At 42.9% G+C, this 18931-nt stretch overlaps 1 protein-coding gene across 1 annotated transcript in view; it reads left to right on the top strand.

Moving 5' to 3' along the window:
- Positions 1 to 18931, top strand: part of lrba (LPS-responsive vesicle trafficking, beach and anchor containing) — a 190430-nt gene that overhangs the window by 49541 nt on the left and 121958 nt on the right. The window contains 9 exon segments of the mRNA XM_080463151.1: positions 2433 to 3839; positions 4024 to 4202; positions 4805 to 4958; positions 5540 to 5720; positions 7797 to 7930; positions 8455 to 8562; positions 8713 to 8854; positions 9243 to 9591; positions 16683 to 16852. Of these exon segments, the coding sequence (XP_080319277.1) occupies positions 2433 to 3839; positions 4024 to 4202; positions 4805 to 4958; positions 5540 to 5720; positions 7797 to 7930; positions 8455 to 8562; positions 8713 to 8854; positions 9243 to 9591; positions 16683 to 16852 (2824 nt within the window).

The following is an 18931-nucleotide window of genomic DNA, read 5'->3' as shown; positions in this document are numbered from 1 at the left end:
CCCCTTTGTTTTGTGGTTACCCTCTATCATTGATCTAAATAGGGACTCCCAGGTTCCTACTACAGGGGGGGTCTCCCCAAGAACCGTGCCTTGCTACTCTGACCCTTAAGTACTGTAAGAGTTTTTTGCTTATTCGGGTTCTGTTTGGGCCCTGCATGACTTTATCTCGGAAATATTATAGCTATATCTTGCATTTCAATATCTTTAACCACAGGGACGAAGCCTTTAAAAGGAAATGGTTTATATCGAAGTAAGATTGTATGCAAAAGAGCGCTGGCTTACCATAATTAAGTTTTTCAATGGCTTTTTGTGTATAGCAGTGGGTCCCACGCTGAAGCATTTCAGATCTTTTGTAAGATCTGGCCGTGCAAGTGCCCATTTAATACCATGTTACCTGTCACATAAGAAAAGCCCACCATGTTTTTGTACATTACCATAACATTTTTCCATAACCCACTCAGGCCAGACCGAGGCTTGGAGTAGAAAGAAATTAGATTAGATCAGCGCTGATGTCTCAGCCACCCAAGGCAGTTTCTATATATTGTAGCGAGGCTAAACGCTCTTTTAAAAACCACAGAGACATACACTACCTCTGTCTAATGGTAACTGGATCTGTTACAGAGCCCCATTTAAGGCCGGCATGCATCATCTTAATGTACAGCCTGCATCCTGAGTCTATGACGTTATGTGCTGCACTGCTCTCCTGCATAATTTCCATGGCGGCGCACTCTGAATGCTGCCTTTTTAATTGCTAAGAATGCTAAATGTCAAATTAAGCTCAAACTAATGGGGTAGAAGGTCTTGCTGTGTGATCAGTGGGAAAGTGGGAGGTGGAGGCGGAGGAGAGGAGGAGACTGACTGCTGGTGCATTTAGAACAGGCGGTGCACTCAGAAAACAGCTATGGATTACCAATCACTGCTCCCCACTACAGAAGATTAATGAGCACCCATGTAGCAGGCTAATTTAGAACAATAACGCCTAATTAATTACAAATAATCAGCTTCTTTCTTCCCCTTTCTTTTCTTCCACTCTCAATGACTCACTTTCTTTCGCTTGGTCATTTGCCGTTTCTTGTTTTTTTTTCCCTTCCTGCTCATCTCTGGCCTTTTCATTTTCTTTGTTTCATGTTCTTTCTCTCTCTCTTTCTCTCTCTCTCGCTCTCTCTCTCTCTCTCTCTCTCGCTTTCCTCCAGTCCAAATAGCCTCAGGTAAAAAAGCAGCAAAGTGGGTCTAGTTTCACCCCCCCGCCCTCCTTCCTCTTCACCACCAACCCATCTTTGACTTTCTGTCCTCTGAGCCCAGTGATTAATGCATGGTCTTAAATTAGGCGTGGGAGGATTTGCCGATGCTGGACACGCACTCAGCACAGCTAGGAGACACACACTAATGGTATCTACTGCTAATCTATGACTGCTTACATGGATGGGCTCTTCCTCAAATGCCACTGTGGACTATTGTCGTTATAGACTAGCAGTCTAGTCTACCCATATCAGATGGTAAGAAGACTGATAGAGGTTAATAGGCTGTGGGCAGCTGTACATAAGAGAAGGGAGAGCAAGTTCTAAATATGCTATACTTAGCCACAAATGGTCCCAGCGGTTGAGGTGTTGGAATTGTCTCACAACAAAGGGCACTTAGAGAATAACATGCTTCCATAACATGAAATTTCCTTTTTAAAATGGTTGTTTAGGAAATAGCAATGAATCAGTGGCAACAGAAATATCTTTGAGATGGAAAACAAGTTCTTGAACTTGGAGTGTACCACAAACTAACTGCAGATACAATTTTTTTTTATGAATCCTAATCTTTTTATGACAAAATATTAATGTATTATCATTAGAAAACAAAGAAAACATCTGTACTTTAAAAAGCTAAATAAATATTGCTCGAGGCTCCTTTGTTATGCCTTCTTATAGCAACAGCCAGTATTGTGTTTTTGGATGCAGGTGTAGTTATGTATGAACTTTCATGTTATCTCTGAGATTTCTGAAAATTTTGTCACAAAGTTTCATTTTACAACAACAATAAATCATGTTTTGTTTGTCTGATTTCCCCCAGACTTCATGTGTTCACCTTTTTGGTATTGCAAGAATTTTATTGTACCGCAACTGGACTTTGAGGATCAATGGTCGAGATCACTATGAAAAAAACATGTCCCTTTATAATTTACACCTAATTTTTTTTATCACTTTAGCAGTCTTCACAACATATATCAATCTCAAGATTGTTAGTAGCAGCTATTTATCTTGCCATTTGTTTATCCACTTATGCATACGTGAGTTCACCACAGTGACAACATGTAAGCAATGGTGTTCGAAACGGTGTTGAATGCATGACAATCTGCCTGAACGAGATCAGACTTGTTCATAAGCCGGGTTAAAACAAGTCTGCAGCATCACCATTGTTACTAACTTTGTTAACCTGTTTTTCAGGTGTCCTTCGAGCAACACAAGGAGAATCTGTCCCGCATGTTCCGACAGTATCAGCAGCAGGAGTCCACAGGCCCCCAAAGCACAATTCGCACTGTGTCGGGCGTCAGCCAAAGCCCTGACACCATGGAGTGTGTCAACGGATCCCCCGCCGAGGAGGTGGCTCCCTCCACTGTCATCGAGCTCACAGTGGACGAGCTGTCCCAGAAAACCCCTGAATCAGCATCTTCTCCCACCAGCATTTCCACTCCTCAGGAGGCCAGCGATGAAAGGAGACATGCATCCATCACCGTGTCTAACATCCTGTCCGGGGCTGAAGAAGACGAACACAAGGTGGTGAAGGAGCCTTCTGGAGATGTCTCAAGCATTGGAAAAGAGACTGAAGCAAATGTAAATCAAAAATCTGATTCCGAGGAACAAAACGAAGACCTAAAGCAGAAAGCGGGTGACTCTTTCACTGACAAAAGCACTGATGAAGTTAAAGCGCCACTTGATGATCAACCTGAAACAGAAGATACAAAAGTCGTGGAAGTGGATAAAGACTCCACAACATCTGCTAATTCACAAATACCTGTAACAGACGAGGAAAAGTCTGAGAGTGATCACAACAAAGGTGAATCATCCATTTCAGTGACGGACGACTCTTTGAACGAAGCCGACCTCTCAGCTGTTTCAGAACTAGAAAGCAAGACGGACCAAATGTCCCCTGAAACTGCAAATTTTCTGGACAACAGCATGGTGGGCGGAGCCTCCATGTTCAACGAGGACCTTGTTGATGTGTCTTCTGTCAGCGACCAGGCCCACCTGAGTGATGCTGACGATAGCCAAGAGTCTTCTTATGTCTCTGCTGCTGCTGAAGACGAAGGGCAGGTCGTAAAAAAGGATGAAGAGAAACTTGAAGGTAATGAAGGTGAAAAAAACGAGGAGGAAGAAAAGCAGGTGAAAAGGGAAGAACAGCAGGAAGAGAGGGAGGAAGATGGCCCACCAGAAAAAAGTGAAGACGATCAGAAACAGGAGCCATCATTGGCGAGTGAAACACTTCCTGCTGAAACACCTGAGCAAAGTGTGACAGAGCCACCCAAAGAAAATGCTACAGGAGAGCAGTCTTCCTCAGGAGCTGATACTACAGACCAGCAGCCCTCAGATACCACACTGCCCCCTGCAGACCAGGAGGTTACAGCAGCAGCAGAGTCTGCCTCCATCAGCCAGCCTCCACAAACCAGCGGCACCACCGGAGAGGAAACCTTGCCCAGTGGTCCTGGCAGTAGCACCATCACCGCTTCCAGCTCTGACACGCGCAAGAGCACCGAGCCTGTCGGCAAGACCAAAGATATTAAAATCGCGAGACTAGACGTGTCCAATGTGGCCTTAGACACCGAAAGACTTGAACTGAAGGAGACCTCGACAGTAGTATGTATTGCATCTGCTTCATATTTTAGATTTTCTAACATTGTGATTAAATGAATTGTAACATCTAGTTTAGGAAAAAACTAATAGTTTAAACTCCAAAGCCTGGATTTATTCTCTAAATTGGATTTAGCTCCAAGTTTCTTGAACTTTACTGTTTTTTTTTTTTTTTGTTTTTTTTTTACAGGAAACGAGCCAGTCGGCAGCAGCAGCCGGAGGGTCTTCAGGCCAGCCAAGAGACGGCAGCTCCTCGGCTCCTCGCTCCACCATGTTTCGCATCCCAGAGTTTCGCTGGTCTCACATGCACCAGCGCCTCCTCACTGACTTGCTCTTCTCTATCGAGACAGATGTTCAGATGTGGAGGAGGTAGGGGAACAGTGTGCTGACTCTGATTTCACTCCTGCTTTTGTCTACAATAATATTGATCTAAGGGGTAAAGATTTGTCGACGTTTTAGGTCTCTGAGGAGCAGGCACAAGATTAAATCTCACAAGCCTTTCTTCCTCATAATTGAGAGCTACATGTGTCTGAAAGGTTGTTTCACATAGTGTTGTCTTTTGGTGATTTGCATCCATTTTTTGTAGAGACTATTTTGATTGAAACAATAGTCCGTGAATTTTTTTCTCTTTACACGTTGACTAATTTTGGATGAATAGTGGCCCGTCGCACATATACATTAGGCACAGCATTTGTAATACAATTTGGAATTACATCTTCAGGAAATGTAAAAAAAAAAAATGCTTTAAGGCTGAGTTGGTAGGTCGATACTTATATATAAGGTTTGAGGCCAAGTGGTGTTTTAGCTAACCTTCAAGACTGGAATGCACAGCTGATGTGACGTCTCTCATCATGTTCATCAGTCACATTTCAGAGGACAGTTCAGTGTCTTAATTCTGAAATAAGCAAGAATTCTGCTATATAAACAAACGTGCTGTTGTTTCACGTTATCTCCTCTGCTCTGCTTTTCAGTCACTCCACAAAGACCATTCTGGACTTCGTGAACAGCAGTGAGAACGTTGTGTTTGTCCACAACAGCATACATCTCATCTCCCAGGTGGTGGACAACCTCATCATGGCTTGTGGCGGCATCCTGCCTCTGCTCTCTGCTGCCACCTCGTCCTCGGTGAGTTCCTTCAGGCCTTTGCACTTTAGTCTCCGGTCACAGAAAGCGATCCATCCACATTGACCTTTCCCAATCACATTAGACTACAGTTAGCTGCGCTCTAACATTGTTAGTTTGTTTTTGTCTCGTCTGACCTCAGTGGCTGCAGCTCTCTTACATGATTCTCTGTTGACCTGAGCCGCCTTAGAAATGGCTTGATGTTAAATCCCATTATAATTGGGTTACATTCAGTTGTTTGTGCTTTGTAACCAGATTTAAAACCAATGTGGAAAAATTACAGTTTTACTTGCCTGTGTCTAACTTCAGCACAGCTGCTGAGGCTGTATGATGCACGTGTTGCACATTATTGTGTATACATATTGTGAGCCATTATTGTTTGCTTAACACACCTCAAGAAAAGCATTTTAAGTCCAAGTGCCAATCAACATTTTGACTGTAATGTGAAAAGAAAATCTGAAATGGAAGTTGATATTTTGTCATGCAGGATAACTAAATTAAATTGTGTGAATGATAATATTCTCTCACAAGCTTCGGATGTTTTTGTACTCATGTTTCCTTTATTAAATTTTCTCTACTACCAGCATGAAATGGAGAGCATCGAACCATCCCACGGCTTGTCGCTGGAGGCTTCAGTCACCTTCTTGCAGCGCCTCATAAACCTTGTGGATGTCCTCATATTCGCGAGCTCCCTCAACTTCACAGAGATTGAAGCTGAGAAGAACATGTCATCGGGGGGCATCCTCCGACAGTGCCTCCGTCTCGGTAGGCTTACCATTACTTACGCATGGCCGTGCATTTTTTAGTGTTTTATTTTCACTGAGGAAGTTCCTACCAAATAATTTATTTTAAGTGTTTAATCACAATCTTCAACAAACACAACCGAGTTGCCATGCTGCTGAAATAAAAGGCACTTTAAAGTGCTGTGTCTTCTCGCTCATTCCATTAACTTATTGAAGTCTTTACTTTCAACATAGTGAAGTGTTGTTATTGTTGTGATGGGCTGCGTTATCTTCTCAGACCAGGCAGCATCTCGGTAAACTTGATCAAATTAACCTCAGTGTTGCTACCTCAGCTCTTTTTTCATGTGGGTTAATATTAAAATGCTTAAATTAGATGTGGTTGTTCATTGCTCCAGTGGAGTGATTATATGCCAGTGTTTTTCCAACATGGTTGACATGCAGTCTTGTTTTCATTTATTGAAAAACATACGGGCTGAGAGAGAAGCCATTTTCCACTTGTGAATGAGCAAATTAAGTGTTTAGAACATTGGTTGTCTGCATCCCGAGTTTGCACTCTGCTTTATTTCATAATCCTTGCTGATTCTTCAAATCTTTAGATGTTTACCTATTTGTGATTACTGTCTTTTTTTTAATTTATCAATCCACTTTATATTGGCCACCCTGAGATTTCCATAGTGGCTGTGGTCACGGCTTCCTGTAGCCTTTTATTCCTCTCAGCGTATTGCTGCTGCAGCTGCTCCCATCCCCTCCACTGTTTTTGCCCAATTCGTATCAGCGCTTGCTTATCTTGGTGTTATAACACAAGTGCGTGGCAACGCTTGAAAACGACTGCGTGCGCGATGTAGCGGGTTGTCCATAATGGCCTTGGCTGCTACTGTACAGCAGCATAGCCTGAGGCCTCGGTCTGCCTTCTGTTACAGGCTATTAAAGTTTCCTCTGACAGCATCAAAAGCCGAGTCTCCCAATCGCTGAATAAAAGATATTGAAATTCTTACATTATTGATGTTTTGAAGTGCAAGACACACACACACACACACACACACACACACACACACACACACACACACACACACACTCTCCCCAGGTAACGTAGTAGTACAATATTTGCTACACTGTTTTAAATAATTTCTTCTCTTTTTACTCGATTCTTGTAGAGGTGCACACTACGAATGTGTTTTTTTCTTTTCTCTTTTTTCTTTTTTCTTTTGCATTCAGTGGTGGTTACAAACAAAAGAGCTGTCAAAATGCAAACGTGTTATCCAAGGAACATTTCTTCGCCCAGATAATGTTGCTGCTGCTGGGGTTTCACAGGAAAGCGATGCCACTGTAGTACACGCTCGGTTTTGGAAAGCAGCCGTTATGAAATGAATATTTGATGAGGTATGCGCTCCCCATTGCTGGCACCTAATCTGATTTTGGAAAACTATAACAAGGTTTTAGCGTCTCTCCCCCTCCCCTCTCCCTCTCCTGTTATAAATGGTCGTATGAAAGAGTGGTCCTAATGGAAAAGGCGAGCCCATTTCCAGACGGAATAATTCCCTCCTTCGTAATCTAAATGCCTCAGAGTTAGCATTTGTCAGTTGTCAAGCACAGAACTGTGGGGGTAGGGAGGGACTCCTGAGAGGAGCAGTACATTAAATTACAAATGTTAAGTGCGCCAGTTTTGGATCCTCCTGAAGTTGCCGGGCCACGGGATAGGTTTTGTGGTGAAGGACGCGTGCGTCTTGCTGCCTACTCAGCATGTGCACACCCTGGCAGTGTCATTTGTTATGGGAGCTGCACACAGTCTGTGTGATTCAAGAGCACACCCTTGCACTATGACCTTGGGAGGAGAGGTGGAGCAGGGAAGAGTGAACGATGCTGCCAGTGTTGGCCAGAGCACTGACCTTGTCATGGCCCCACTTTTTCTCTTTTGTTTTCGTCTCTCTCAGCTGCTCTTCTTGCGGCTTGCAGAGTTTATGAGCTGGAATTTGTCGCAGACTCCTCTGTTGTATTGGCATTCAGGACATGCAAAAAGAAGAAATTTCACAGTTTGTCATCTGGTGGTGATTTTATTTATATGATGTCAAATAATATCTCTCTATCGATCCCTCCCCAGTATGCGCGATGGCAGTGAGAAACTGTCTGGAGTGTCAGCAGGCCCAGTATAAGCAGGGTGCACAGGGTCCAGCTCGCAGCCACTCAGCCATGCCCAGCACTGTGCTTGGAGCAAGCAAGTCTGCATCTGCACAGGCAAGTACCCCAAATTATCTTCATGAGTCATACTATTGTGGTTTTTCTACACTTTCTAAAATGAATTGACTCCCCCTCCTGTACTCCCCATTCTTTGTATTTCACATGTCTCCGTCCTTTCTCTGCCCTTTTTCTCACTCTCATTCGTGAACCACACACAGCTTTGTCCTCTGTCCGGTTCACCGGCAGCAACCAAGTGTTATTGCATTAGCTCTTATCTTATTATATTACCACATGTGTTGCTTTTTGTTACACTAGACTTGGCCCTTTGTCATTGCCCCTTTGATTTGATACAGTGACTTCCAGTAAAGTCGTGTTGTTCTTCCCTGAACCGGGTGTTAAAGCTCATTTATAATGCATTGGCGCTATAGAAAAGCCATTATGTTAAGGAAGGACATGATCTCAGGGGGGATAGCTTCCCTAACCAGTTCAACCTTGTCTGTGCACATGAGCTGATGAGGACTCACTTCACACATCCGCCACATTTCATGTGTTCATGTTTTGATGTTTTTGCTTGTATGCAGAGTCCTGTTGATGCTGTGACAGGTGGTATGTCCCCAGTCAGAGACTTGGATCGGCTGCTCCAGGACATGGACATCAACCGCCTCAGAGCTGTTGTATTCAGAGATATTGTGAGTCCTAGTTCAAATGCATTTTTGTATTATACATACAACACATCACTCCAAACACCTGTAAAATGAACTTTCTTTGCCTCCCTCACTTCTGGTTCTTTTTGAAGAAGACGCATATCCAGATAGTTTAGTGTGTGTTGTTTGTTCCAGGAGGACAGTAAGCAGGCCCAGTTTTTGGCTCTTGCCGTGGTCTACTTCATCTCCGTCCTCATGGTGTCCAAGTACCGCGACATCCTGGAGCCCCACAATGATAAGAAGCAACCTCAACGCTCCCAGTCTGCTCGGAGTACAGGTATACAAACTCAGTTATATTTGTGTGTTCAAACATTTTACAGTGCAAGAAGAGGAAGGTCTTTCTATGCAACGTTTACATGTTTGCTGTGGGAATTTTATCACAGTGAATTAGTGACTCCAAAGTTTCCCGTCGGGGTGAATGTAAAAAAACAAAACAAAACAAAAAAACAGAAAAAATTAGCTTTTCATTCATTCACTAATGATTACGGTTCCTCTCCGGAACTCTACAGTACAACTGTCCAATCACAAACACAGTTAGAATATGAGCTTCTCTGTACCATCATAAACACGAAGTATCGTTGAAGAACTACCAGATAATGAATTTAAAGTCATCCTATGTGCACCACCGCTCTAATCCATCTGTGTTTTTGTTCGTGTCTACATAGATAGCGGTGCTGTATCTGGTGGAACAGAAGTGGAAAATGGCTTCTCTCTCAGGCGGTATGATTCTGGCATCGGGGACGATCGTGCCTCAACGGCTGCCAGCGAACAAGACCTGTCTTCCGCCGCCGGTCCGGACGCCATCTCAGAGGCCCTGTCCACGCTGTCGTCCGAGGTCAGAACCACCATGTCTGCTGATTCGAAGGGCAAGAACGTGAAGGACATTCTGCGCAGCCTCGTCAGCGCTCCGGGTGATGATATCATGGTGGATCCAAGTCTGCTACCACCAGCGTTTATAGGAGGTGTGGGAGACGTGGCCAGAGACTCGTCAACACGCTCTCTCTCTTTCGATAGGTGAGGGTTAAAGGTCACACATTTTTCTCCTTGCATGCCAGAACTGTGTTTTCTGTATTGCACAAAAAGTGTTTAAATTTCCACACTGTGCAACCCTGACAGAGGGAGTTTCTCAATAGCCCATGTGTTACATACTATTGTTGCTGTCAAGCTTTACATTTGACAGCTTCGTACTATTTATCCCTAAACAACTGCAGGGGACTTTTGAAACTCAGACCTCGAAGACATCTCAGCTCGGTATCCTCAGAGGAGGCTTCGGTGGATCTTGAAAAACCTTCTGCAACAGAAAACCTTTTGAACTGAGGAGTCTTAAGTCTCTGACTCCTTCCTCTTATGCTCTCATTGTTCTTCCCGTTAGCTGTCGATGCCAGTCCTCAACCCTCGCAAAACTGCCTTACAAAGAAGGCGTCTCAAGGAGAACAGGAATCCTATCTGGGATGAAGAGACATACACAGCTGACAGAAGGCTGTTTCTCTTCATCTTGCTACTGATATTTAACAACTCTCTTTTTCACATCTCCTGCTTGTCTCCTTCTGTCTGAACATTTGAAAGAGGTTTCCCCTCTTTTCTGGGATGGAAACAGTATAATTTGCATTCCCTCTGGAGTGGGGTGAACAGTGAGGACTGGAGCGGAGCGTGGTACTGAAGCCACAGACAGGCCCAGGTGAGAGAGGATGGTTGTTGGTCTGGTTTGCATTTGGTGCGTCTATTCTCAGACAGACACTTACAAACGGCAAATGGGGGGGGGGGTGTTGGGGTGGAGAGCGGGAGGAAGAGAGATGGAAAAGAGGGAAGACGGAAGTCTTCATGGGGTAGGATGTCAAGTCAGAGTTCCCATGTATTGAAGAAAACATTTCTCCATCTCTCTCCTGCTCTCTCTGGCTCACTCACAAACGCGCTCACACTCCGTCCGTCTGCCGGCCCCCAACTGTGGGAATTCCTTTGCATCTCTGTGATCGCGTGTCTTTATCTGAGGAATGCTTTGTCAGGTCTCAGGGCGCTCCTCATATCTGGGGGATTAGACTGGCTCCTGTCCGCTGAGCACACTCGGTAGGAAGAGAGGACACGAGGAGAGCTGGAGAACGTAGACTAACAGCTCGCTGACGATGGGAGCCTCTTCAGGCGAGGTACACGGAAAGCTTTACCTCCGCTACCTTTTACAGAAGACATGAAAGACACTTAAAATTTTTTTTTTTTTTATCAAAACATAGTCGACATCTTGTACATTTTTTGTGAACTCACCAAAACCCATACCTTATGTTGATTCTTCTAAATATTTGTTGTTTAAGTAGATGTTACTTAAACTACAGGAAGTAAAGCTGCTGCCAAAAATCTGTTTATAAATGTATGGAATTTAAGGAGCTTTCATGTTATTTTTCCAGAGAAAGTGCAGTAATCGACAAAAAATTACATGTCGGCGGATTAAAAATAATTTTCTGGGAAGAAAAATCCATCCCCTGAAATTTACCCGCATAATCAATTACCCCAATAATAGGCATTAGAAATGTTTTGCCTGGACTTTTGCAGTTATTTCTGTTGGCAGATTAAATTACTTCATACTGTAATACCATCTGCTGCAGTGTGAATATGTTTCAAATGACCTTGAAAGTGTGCCAACTTCCACTTCATTTTGTTAATGTGTTTAATGAGGTAAAATTGGGGACATTTTGATAAATTGCAAGCCCTTTCTAGCTGTGAAATTTTCTAGAGGGACTGAGTAAGAGGTGTGAGTTTCTCTATTAAAGACGGCAATACGGTGGAGGACGGATTGACTTTAATAAACTTCAGATTGAAAGAATGTGTCGCACAGCGATACTCAACTTGTATATTTTCAATATGTGACTTAATGTTCCATTTATACAGTGGTATATATCTAATAAGATTAATATACTCAAATTCAAAACGAAAAACGCAGCCAGTGGTTCCTAAAGTGTGGGGCAGGGAGCTATGACGGGAGTGTTTGCCTCTAAACGTGATCTCTACAGTAAACTTCATTTAAAAACCCAACTTGGGAGAGCCCATATTTTTTTCTGGTTGTTTGAGGCTCAAACCACACAACTGCTTTGTTTCACAGTGAGGCTAATGCTCAAGTTTTTCTTCTCTTTTGTTCAGAGTGCTGCTTGTGATTTACCAGCTATTTTTGTACAAATGGTCAATTTTTGAAAAGCACTGAATGGTTGAAAATTTTAATGTTATAATGCAAAAATTTTAACATATGATGAACTTAAAGAAATTACTGAAGTGGATTTTTTTCACTCCGCCTTGCTCTACGTGCAGACAGTTTGTCTCAACAGTTACCTTTTTTTAAACCTCCTGTTTAGTGGATGAGGAGCATCTCATTGTTTGTGAACCAAGTCGGTCCTCCTGACGACGTCCTAAAAGTATAAATAATGGAAACATCAGCCTGCATTCACTGGAGCTGTGATGTACAGGCGGCATTAAATGCATGACAGCTTACCTCATTCAAACCTGTCTGATTGTCTGCATGGTACTTTCCTCAGCTGTTTTTCCCATTGTGTTATCAGTTCTGCATCATTCTTGAAACATGGGAAATGAAACTATCGCACTTTAATAATGACTATCAATTAACACTGGCCAAAATACCATGAGTGAACTATCATTTGACTTCCAACTAACTGGTTTAACTTTGGCTGAGCTTGAATCCATCCATCCATCCATCCATCCATCCATCCATCCATCCATGTAAAAAGCTTTGAGAATCATATCTACATTTACCTCTGGAGACTTAATAAAAGCAAGCCTTTCTATTTTCTCTGTGTCAGGCCTCACTGTTGAGGTGCCAGGGTATTTAAATTACTCCCAGTCAAAACCCACTTACTATTCATGTCAACCTGCTGGATTTAAGCATGTTTTTATTCTCAGTTTACCGCTTTTTATCACTCGGCTGTCTCTCAACCTTCACTCTCACCAATTACCCCAGGACACATGTAGATGCTTTCCAGTGGTGTTTATTATAACGCTGTAATGACTCTATCAGCACTCGGCATCTCCCACTAACCACTAAGTCTTCCAGTGACACCAGTTCAAACCAGCACTGACATTCTACACTGACAACTCTTGCCAAAACATGGCAACTTTCCGCTTGCCCGGCGGGGCTGGATTTATGAGACCAACGTATGAAAATAGCAAGGATCCCTCAGATAAAAACTGGGGGGTGGGTCAGAGGGTGAAGTATCCTGATTTATTTAGTAGTGCAGACCTGCTGGGTTTCTCCCATGCATTTCTCAGCTATGCCCCTGTTATGACAGCCAGTCTGCAAATATTTGCTGACACTAACCAGAACTAAACAGTGTCATTGTACAAGTCTGTGATTTAGGCTGCATGGTTCAGCAGAATGTGCGAGTGTTAGACACTGGGATATACATGGTGCAGTTGTTTGCATTCCTGGCAGCAGACTCTGCATGCACGTGAGAGCTGATGTGCGGATGAGTTGTGTTGATGTGTTGTTAATGTACTGCTGACAGTAAGCATGTCGGACATAAGCACGGCTCGGGGTTCAGGCATCCCTTTTTATTCTCCACACAATCATTTGTACAAGTGAAGCTCAGTGAATGAAGAATTAATGACTTTTCTCTCTTCACTACTGAGATACACTTGGGGCAGGGCTTATCTTTTAGCAAAAACACTGAAAAATTAAATCAGCTATTCAAGTTTGCAGTTTCAGTCAAAATGAATTTTCAATCAAAGTGGCTCACTCATATGTTTGTTGAATAATTGCAATTGCTGGGATTCAAATGTAGCAGTTAGTTTTTCCTTCCGACAAACAAACGCACATTTTGCAGATTACACAAAACATATCCATCCATCGAGCTCTTATGCTGCTTTGTCCAGCTTTGTCCAGGGTGTTGGAGCTGTTCCCAGCTGACTCGGGGTGAAGGCAGGTTACACCCAAATCACGTCACCAGTCCTTTGCAAAACAAACCCTCAGAGACAGACGGTCATAGACACTCATTGACAACTTGCAGTCAGTTCTGAGTAAAGATCAACTGGATAAGTATGTTTTTGGACTTTGGGAAGAGAGCACAGTCCTGATGCACGCACAGGGAGATCATGAAAAACACAATAAGTCCTTCTACAGGCACATAATATGTATTTTAAATGACAAAAGTGCTCATTTTAACCTTAAATGCCACCAAACTAATTTGAATGAAATACTGATTACATTTTTGGATTATACTATTTGATCCAAACCACATACATCAAATGTATTTACAATTGAAACAATGACAAATGAGGCTTAAAATACAGTAAAATAGACCACAATTTATCAGAATTGTTATTTACCATTCTTCATGCCAAACCTAGAGTAGTACTGGTCTTACAACATGCCAGTTGGGCTCTGCTGTACATGCTCAGTGTTACATTTGTACTTTTAGGAAGACGTTCTCTCGCGCTTTTGCTTTTTAATCAATTATTTAGGCAGCAGGAGATGTAAACACAGTTTGCACCAAGGGAATACACAAGATATTTCTAGAGCTTGCATCATAAAGGTGGTGAAACTCCACCTTTCTCACTGTCTTCTTTCTCCTCACAAGATTCCTGACTGACTGAATGTGTTTTGATGAGCACTTTCGGTGTATTGATAACTCCTCCTGAGCCTGCCCATTTATATTTAACATTGTGTGCTTTTGCATCATATCACAGGACTGCATCCGGTTCCATTGTGCTTTCCAGTACCAGACATCACGTACAAAAGTCCTGTTCTTACCCAGAAATGTTCATTCTTGTTTGTTATTATCCTTTCATATATCACTGTCGTCAAATTAAAATCCCAATCACAGGTCGATGGAGCGTTGGATGACTTTGTCTGGAGTGTCATCTGTTGATACGTTGCATAAAACGAGCGTCAAAGAGCAGTTCAAAGTTCTGAAGTGTTCACTCACCTACTTCACTCCAGTCTGAAGTTGTCATGCTACACAGTTATTTTTATGCACAGTCGCACCACAAACATTTTGTTACTCGCTCTCACGCTTGTTTTACCTGAAATAGCAGAGATTACGGGAATCACAGTGTTTACTGCACTTATCCATTATAGGTTCAAGCCTTTAAATAATTCAGGCTCAGCCCTGCATCCACACAGACGGAGACGCACTCTGCCCTGAGCTCCTGTTTGTGGGTTGAGTGGGGCCGCTGACGGCTGATTAATCGACTGGGGCGGCCCACTCATGATAAGTGTGGCTAATGACCTGCTGAATAATTCACTGGGCCTTCGCTGTAGAACAGATGGAAGGCCAAATGCAAACATGGACATGTTCAATGGCAGACTTTCTGCACAACTCCAGCTCTCCAGCATTCACTTGAACTCTCATAGGCATGCATTCAAATTTTTGCGAACACACATATGAACATACACGCTCGCCTCCAGCTTATGCACACCAGGGGTCCTCTGTCTCCCCGTCCCTCTCCACTGCTGTTGACACTTGGGGTGCTTCATGTCAGTTCCGCCATTGCTCGCTGATACCACCATCCAGTCCACTCGCTATCTGAACTGAAACAAAGTTAGCAGATACTTTTATCTCTTCTCTTTCTTGCCTATCAATACCCATCGTACTGCTTTGTCCCCGGTTCAGTTTTCATGTGTCACCATGAGCTTTTTCTTGATGCGTTTTAAGCCCCACTCTTGTGATGCTCTTTCATTTTCACTAAGAGCAAAGCTCGGCTCTCAGGGTTGAGCATTAATAGTCTTCGCTAATGGGTTAGATCTGATGTCTTAACTGTGCAAAGCCTTTGATAAAACGTCAAGCTATTTGTCTACATAACAGGGAGCCATCCCCTGTCTGTGGGAGTGTGTGTGCAGGAATGTAGGCTGTTTGCTCTTCTGTTCGTTTGCCCCACTTCATTTCTGTGCATATTGAAAATAGTGCATTTGATGTATTCTTGCGTATCTTGGCGAGCCTGCTTTGGTTTGTGTTTCGGAGAGGGAAAAGTAGCCAGTGATTAGACCCTGCTTCCCTTGTGTCAGCGCCGATAAGCAAGGCCAGGCTGCCTTTGATATGGCCAGTGGTCTGTCAGAGCCCCGGTCCAAACTGACAGCTTATCTGCATGCCGCTCTCCTCCCATCTGCTGTTCGTCGGATGGGAATTGAACTCCACTTATTCGGAGCATATCACCATGAGAAACACTTCCTGTTACTTTAGTGGAGTGACCCCTGCACAGTCGGCTTCATTGTCACCTAGATAAACTGGATTTACCAATGTAATCTGTCAGAGATCTTGTCTTTTTCTCCCCTGATCTTTTGAAGAGTGCAGACACTTGTCAATATAATTACTTTGGCTGTAAACTTCAAAATGAATACTTGGTTGAACAAATCTATTGTGTTTCGGCCATTTTAATTATTCAGGATGTATAAATCTTTTATCAACTTAAGTAAATTGATCTTCTAAGACTCGAGACTCACTCTTTGTGAAAAGGCCCCCTGCAGACCCTTAGATGCTCTGGATGAACACAGTGCTTCAAATCACTTGAATTGTTTTGGACATGAACAATGATTAAGTCTAGTCCTCATCGTCCCCCCAAAACTTTGTAACCAATCAATACAGATTCATACATTCTTGCAATATGTGGATTTATTTTTCTTCCTTTCAGAGCAGAGGTGTCAAACATAAAGCCCGTGGGCTAAAAACGACCCTCAAGCTTCAATCTGGTCCACCAAACCACCAACCACTAATTGTTTAAATTTTAAAGAAATTTTTTTTTATTTAAAAACAAATTTCTTAAGACTAGTGGACACACAACACAGAGACCCGAGCTGAGACTACCTGAAAGATGGTGACCTTATTGCTGGCGTCGAAGTCCTTTAAAGTTTAAATTTAAAGGTCATTATAGCGCTGTTTTAGCAGTCCGGCCCACATGAGATGAAATTGGGCTTTATGCGGGCCCTGAACTAAAATGTTTCACGCCACTATTTTAGAGGAATAAAAGGTGTTACAAGTTATATGTGTGTGTGTGTATGTATGGACTTATCAAATTTAAGTTTAAATCACAAGTTCTCTCTGAAATTGATCTCACATGGACACTTGAATGTGATGTGCCAGGTTAACAATAAAATAATATCTTTGTTCTCTTTGCAGGAGTGTCATCGTCGCCCCCAAGAAAGCAGGAGTGATACCATCTCCAGCCACTTCTGCTGCTGTAATGCCAGCCACGGCTCCCTCTGTGTCTGGTAGAACTCCTATTGACAGTGTTGCTGTGGTTTCTTCTGACGACGCCTCTCAGAGTGCATCTGCAGACTCAGCAGCCAGTGAGTAAACACCCACAGTCGCTCTCAGATATCGAAAGGGCCATGTATCATTGAGGGCAGCAAAGAAACGTCAGGACTAAGAAAAATGAAATTCAGTATTTACCCAAACACGTTGTTTCCTCTGTGTGATCGGTTTGTTTAATGTAATACTTTTGCCAGAGGTCAGCGAGGACTCTGTGAAACATTAGTGACACAGATTAAATCATTAAAGATGAATGAAGATGAATTTTAAGATGCGTATTAAAAAAAATATCTGTGTATAGATATGTGGAATTTAGCTGCAAGTATGTCAGGCTAGGGTACAGAGAGAGATGATCTCCCATACTGACTTATCCAGGAGAAGGTTGCCGGACCTCAGCTGACTATGATATCCGAACAGGTACACCCTGGACAGTTCACCAGTCCTTCACTAGACAAATGTACAGAGTTGTTTTCAGAGTGTGGCACAAAAACCTGAACATGCACAGGTATTTATTTTCTTAATCTTGATTTATTCAAGGAGTCCCACTGAGGCATGCCGTGTCATTTACAAGAGAAACTGTAAATGTGGTTATTTAGTTTCAAACACATTGACGAACAGAGAAGCTCTCTCCAATACATTCAGAATCAGCTTATCTTTTCTTCCTATCGGGGTCAAGGTGGGTAGCTTTAGAACCTGCTCTAACTTGGGTAGAACATGTAAACTCAAAGCTCATAGCCTGGCCATTTTTGCTCTGATTAGAGAGTGCTAACCACTGCACTAGTATGGCTTTCGAGGATTTCCAAGCAGCTGGAATTAGGTTGTTTTGTTGTATGTGAATTAACCTTAGAGCTCCTGAGGCCCTTCCCCAGTGCAGTAATTTCTAATCCAGCAGGGTTAAGGTGGATGAATAGAAAAACATCTTTAATAGTACTTCTTTTGCTAGTTTATGAGCACCCTGACATTGCTATTCATCAAATCAGTGGTGACGATAAATTAAGGATTTTTTTTTGTGACTTCTCCGCTTGTGCGAGTGTGTATAAAATGCTAATATTTTTTCTTCAAGCAATCTGTGTGTGTTTAAGAAAGACGTGTTTGACGTGAGCAGGGGGGCCTGTATATTTTAGGACATTTACGGCACAATCAGGCCGAGGAAGGGCGTGCATGCGCTTGTATGTATGTGCGTCTTGTAAATACCAATGAGCTTCAGCTGTGTGCATTGGGTGTCGGTGAGGAGTGTTGAGTAAATATGCTTTGTGAGCGTGCATGTTTTAGTAGGGCAGTGAGGGGTGGTGAACGGAGGTAAGGGGGAACTAATGGAGATGTTCATTTACTCCTCTTTGTTTGAAGGAGCTACTTCAGCTGGAGAGGGATCCTCTCACCAGGCCCACATGGCGCTGTTTAGCACCTTACATGCACACACACAGACATGCGCACACACACATTCCAGCGCACATTACACTGTCTGTCATTCCTGAAGAGTTATCCCCACTCTGAGACTGTCCTGGCTGGAAAAACAAGTCCGCTGCAACACCAGAGGAATCCCCCTCCTCCATATTCAGCTGGGCATTAGCTTATTTATGAGCCACAGAGAAGTGAATTTACTGCCAGATCAATCACACGTGGACCTTGTACCTCGTGAGCCTCCGTCTCCAGAATGAAGTCGTAAAGCACCTTTTAGCTGTATAATGAAACAGTCACAAAAACAGCCCAGAGGGGTAAATTGATATGTAATGACTTAATGAGAAAACAATACCCAAAATAAAATAAACAATTCAACACAGGTGGAGCTCTGGAACTATTTATTGCTCATAACAATATAGTGATATGCACAGGCTCAAATAGATATACAAACAGAAATCCCTCTAAAATGACTTTCATTGTTCAACATGAAAGCTTTCATGAAAAAATAACCCATTCAATGGTGAAATGATAAAGACTCGCACTACCCAAATTACATCATCTACTATCAAACCATAAAATTACACTTGTACCCCCACTTGCCCTATTCCACCATAAATCCCCTCATCCTATACATTTGAATGGAGACTATTGTATTATTTCATATGAGGCACGTTTCTACACAGGTTTATGGTGCAGCGCTGCTCATATAATGTATT

Source organism: Lipophrys pholis, assembly GCF_963383615.2.
Source record: "Lipophrys pholis genome assembly, chromosome: 5".
Lineage (NCBI taxonomy): Eukaryota > Metazoa > Chordata > Actinopteri > Blenniiformes > Blenniidae > Lipophrys > Lipophrys pholis.
This window is presented reverse-complemented; position numbering and strand designations above follow the sequence as displayed.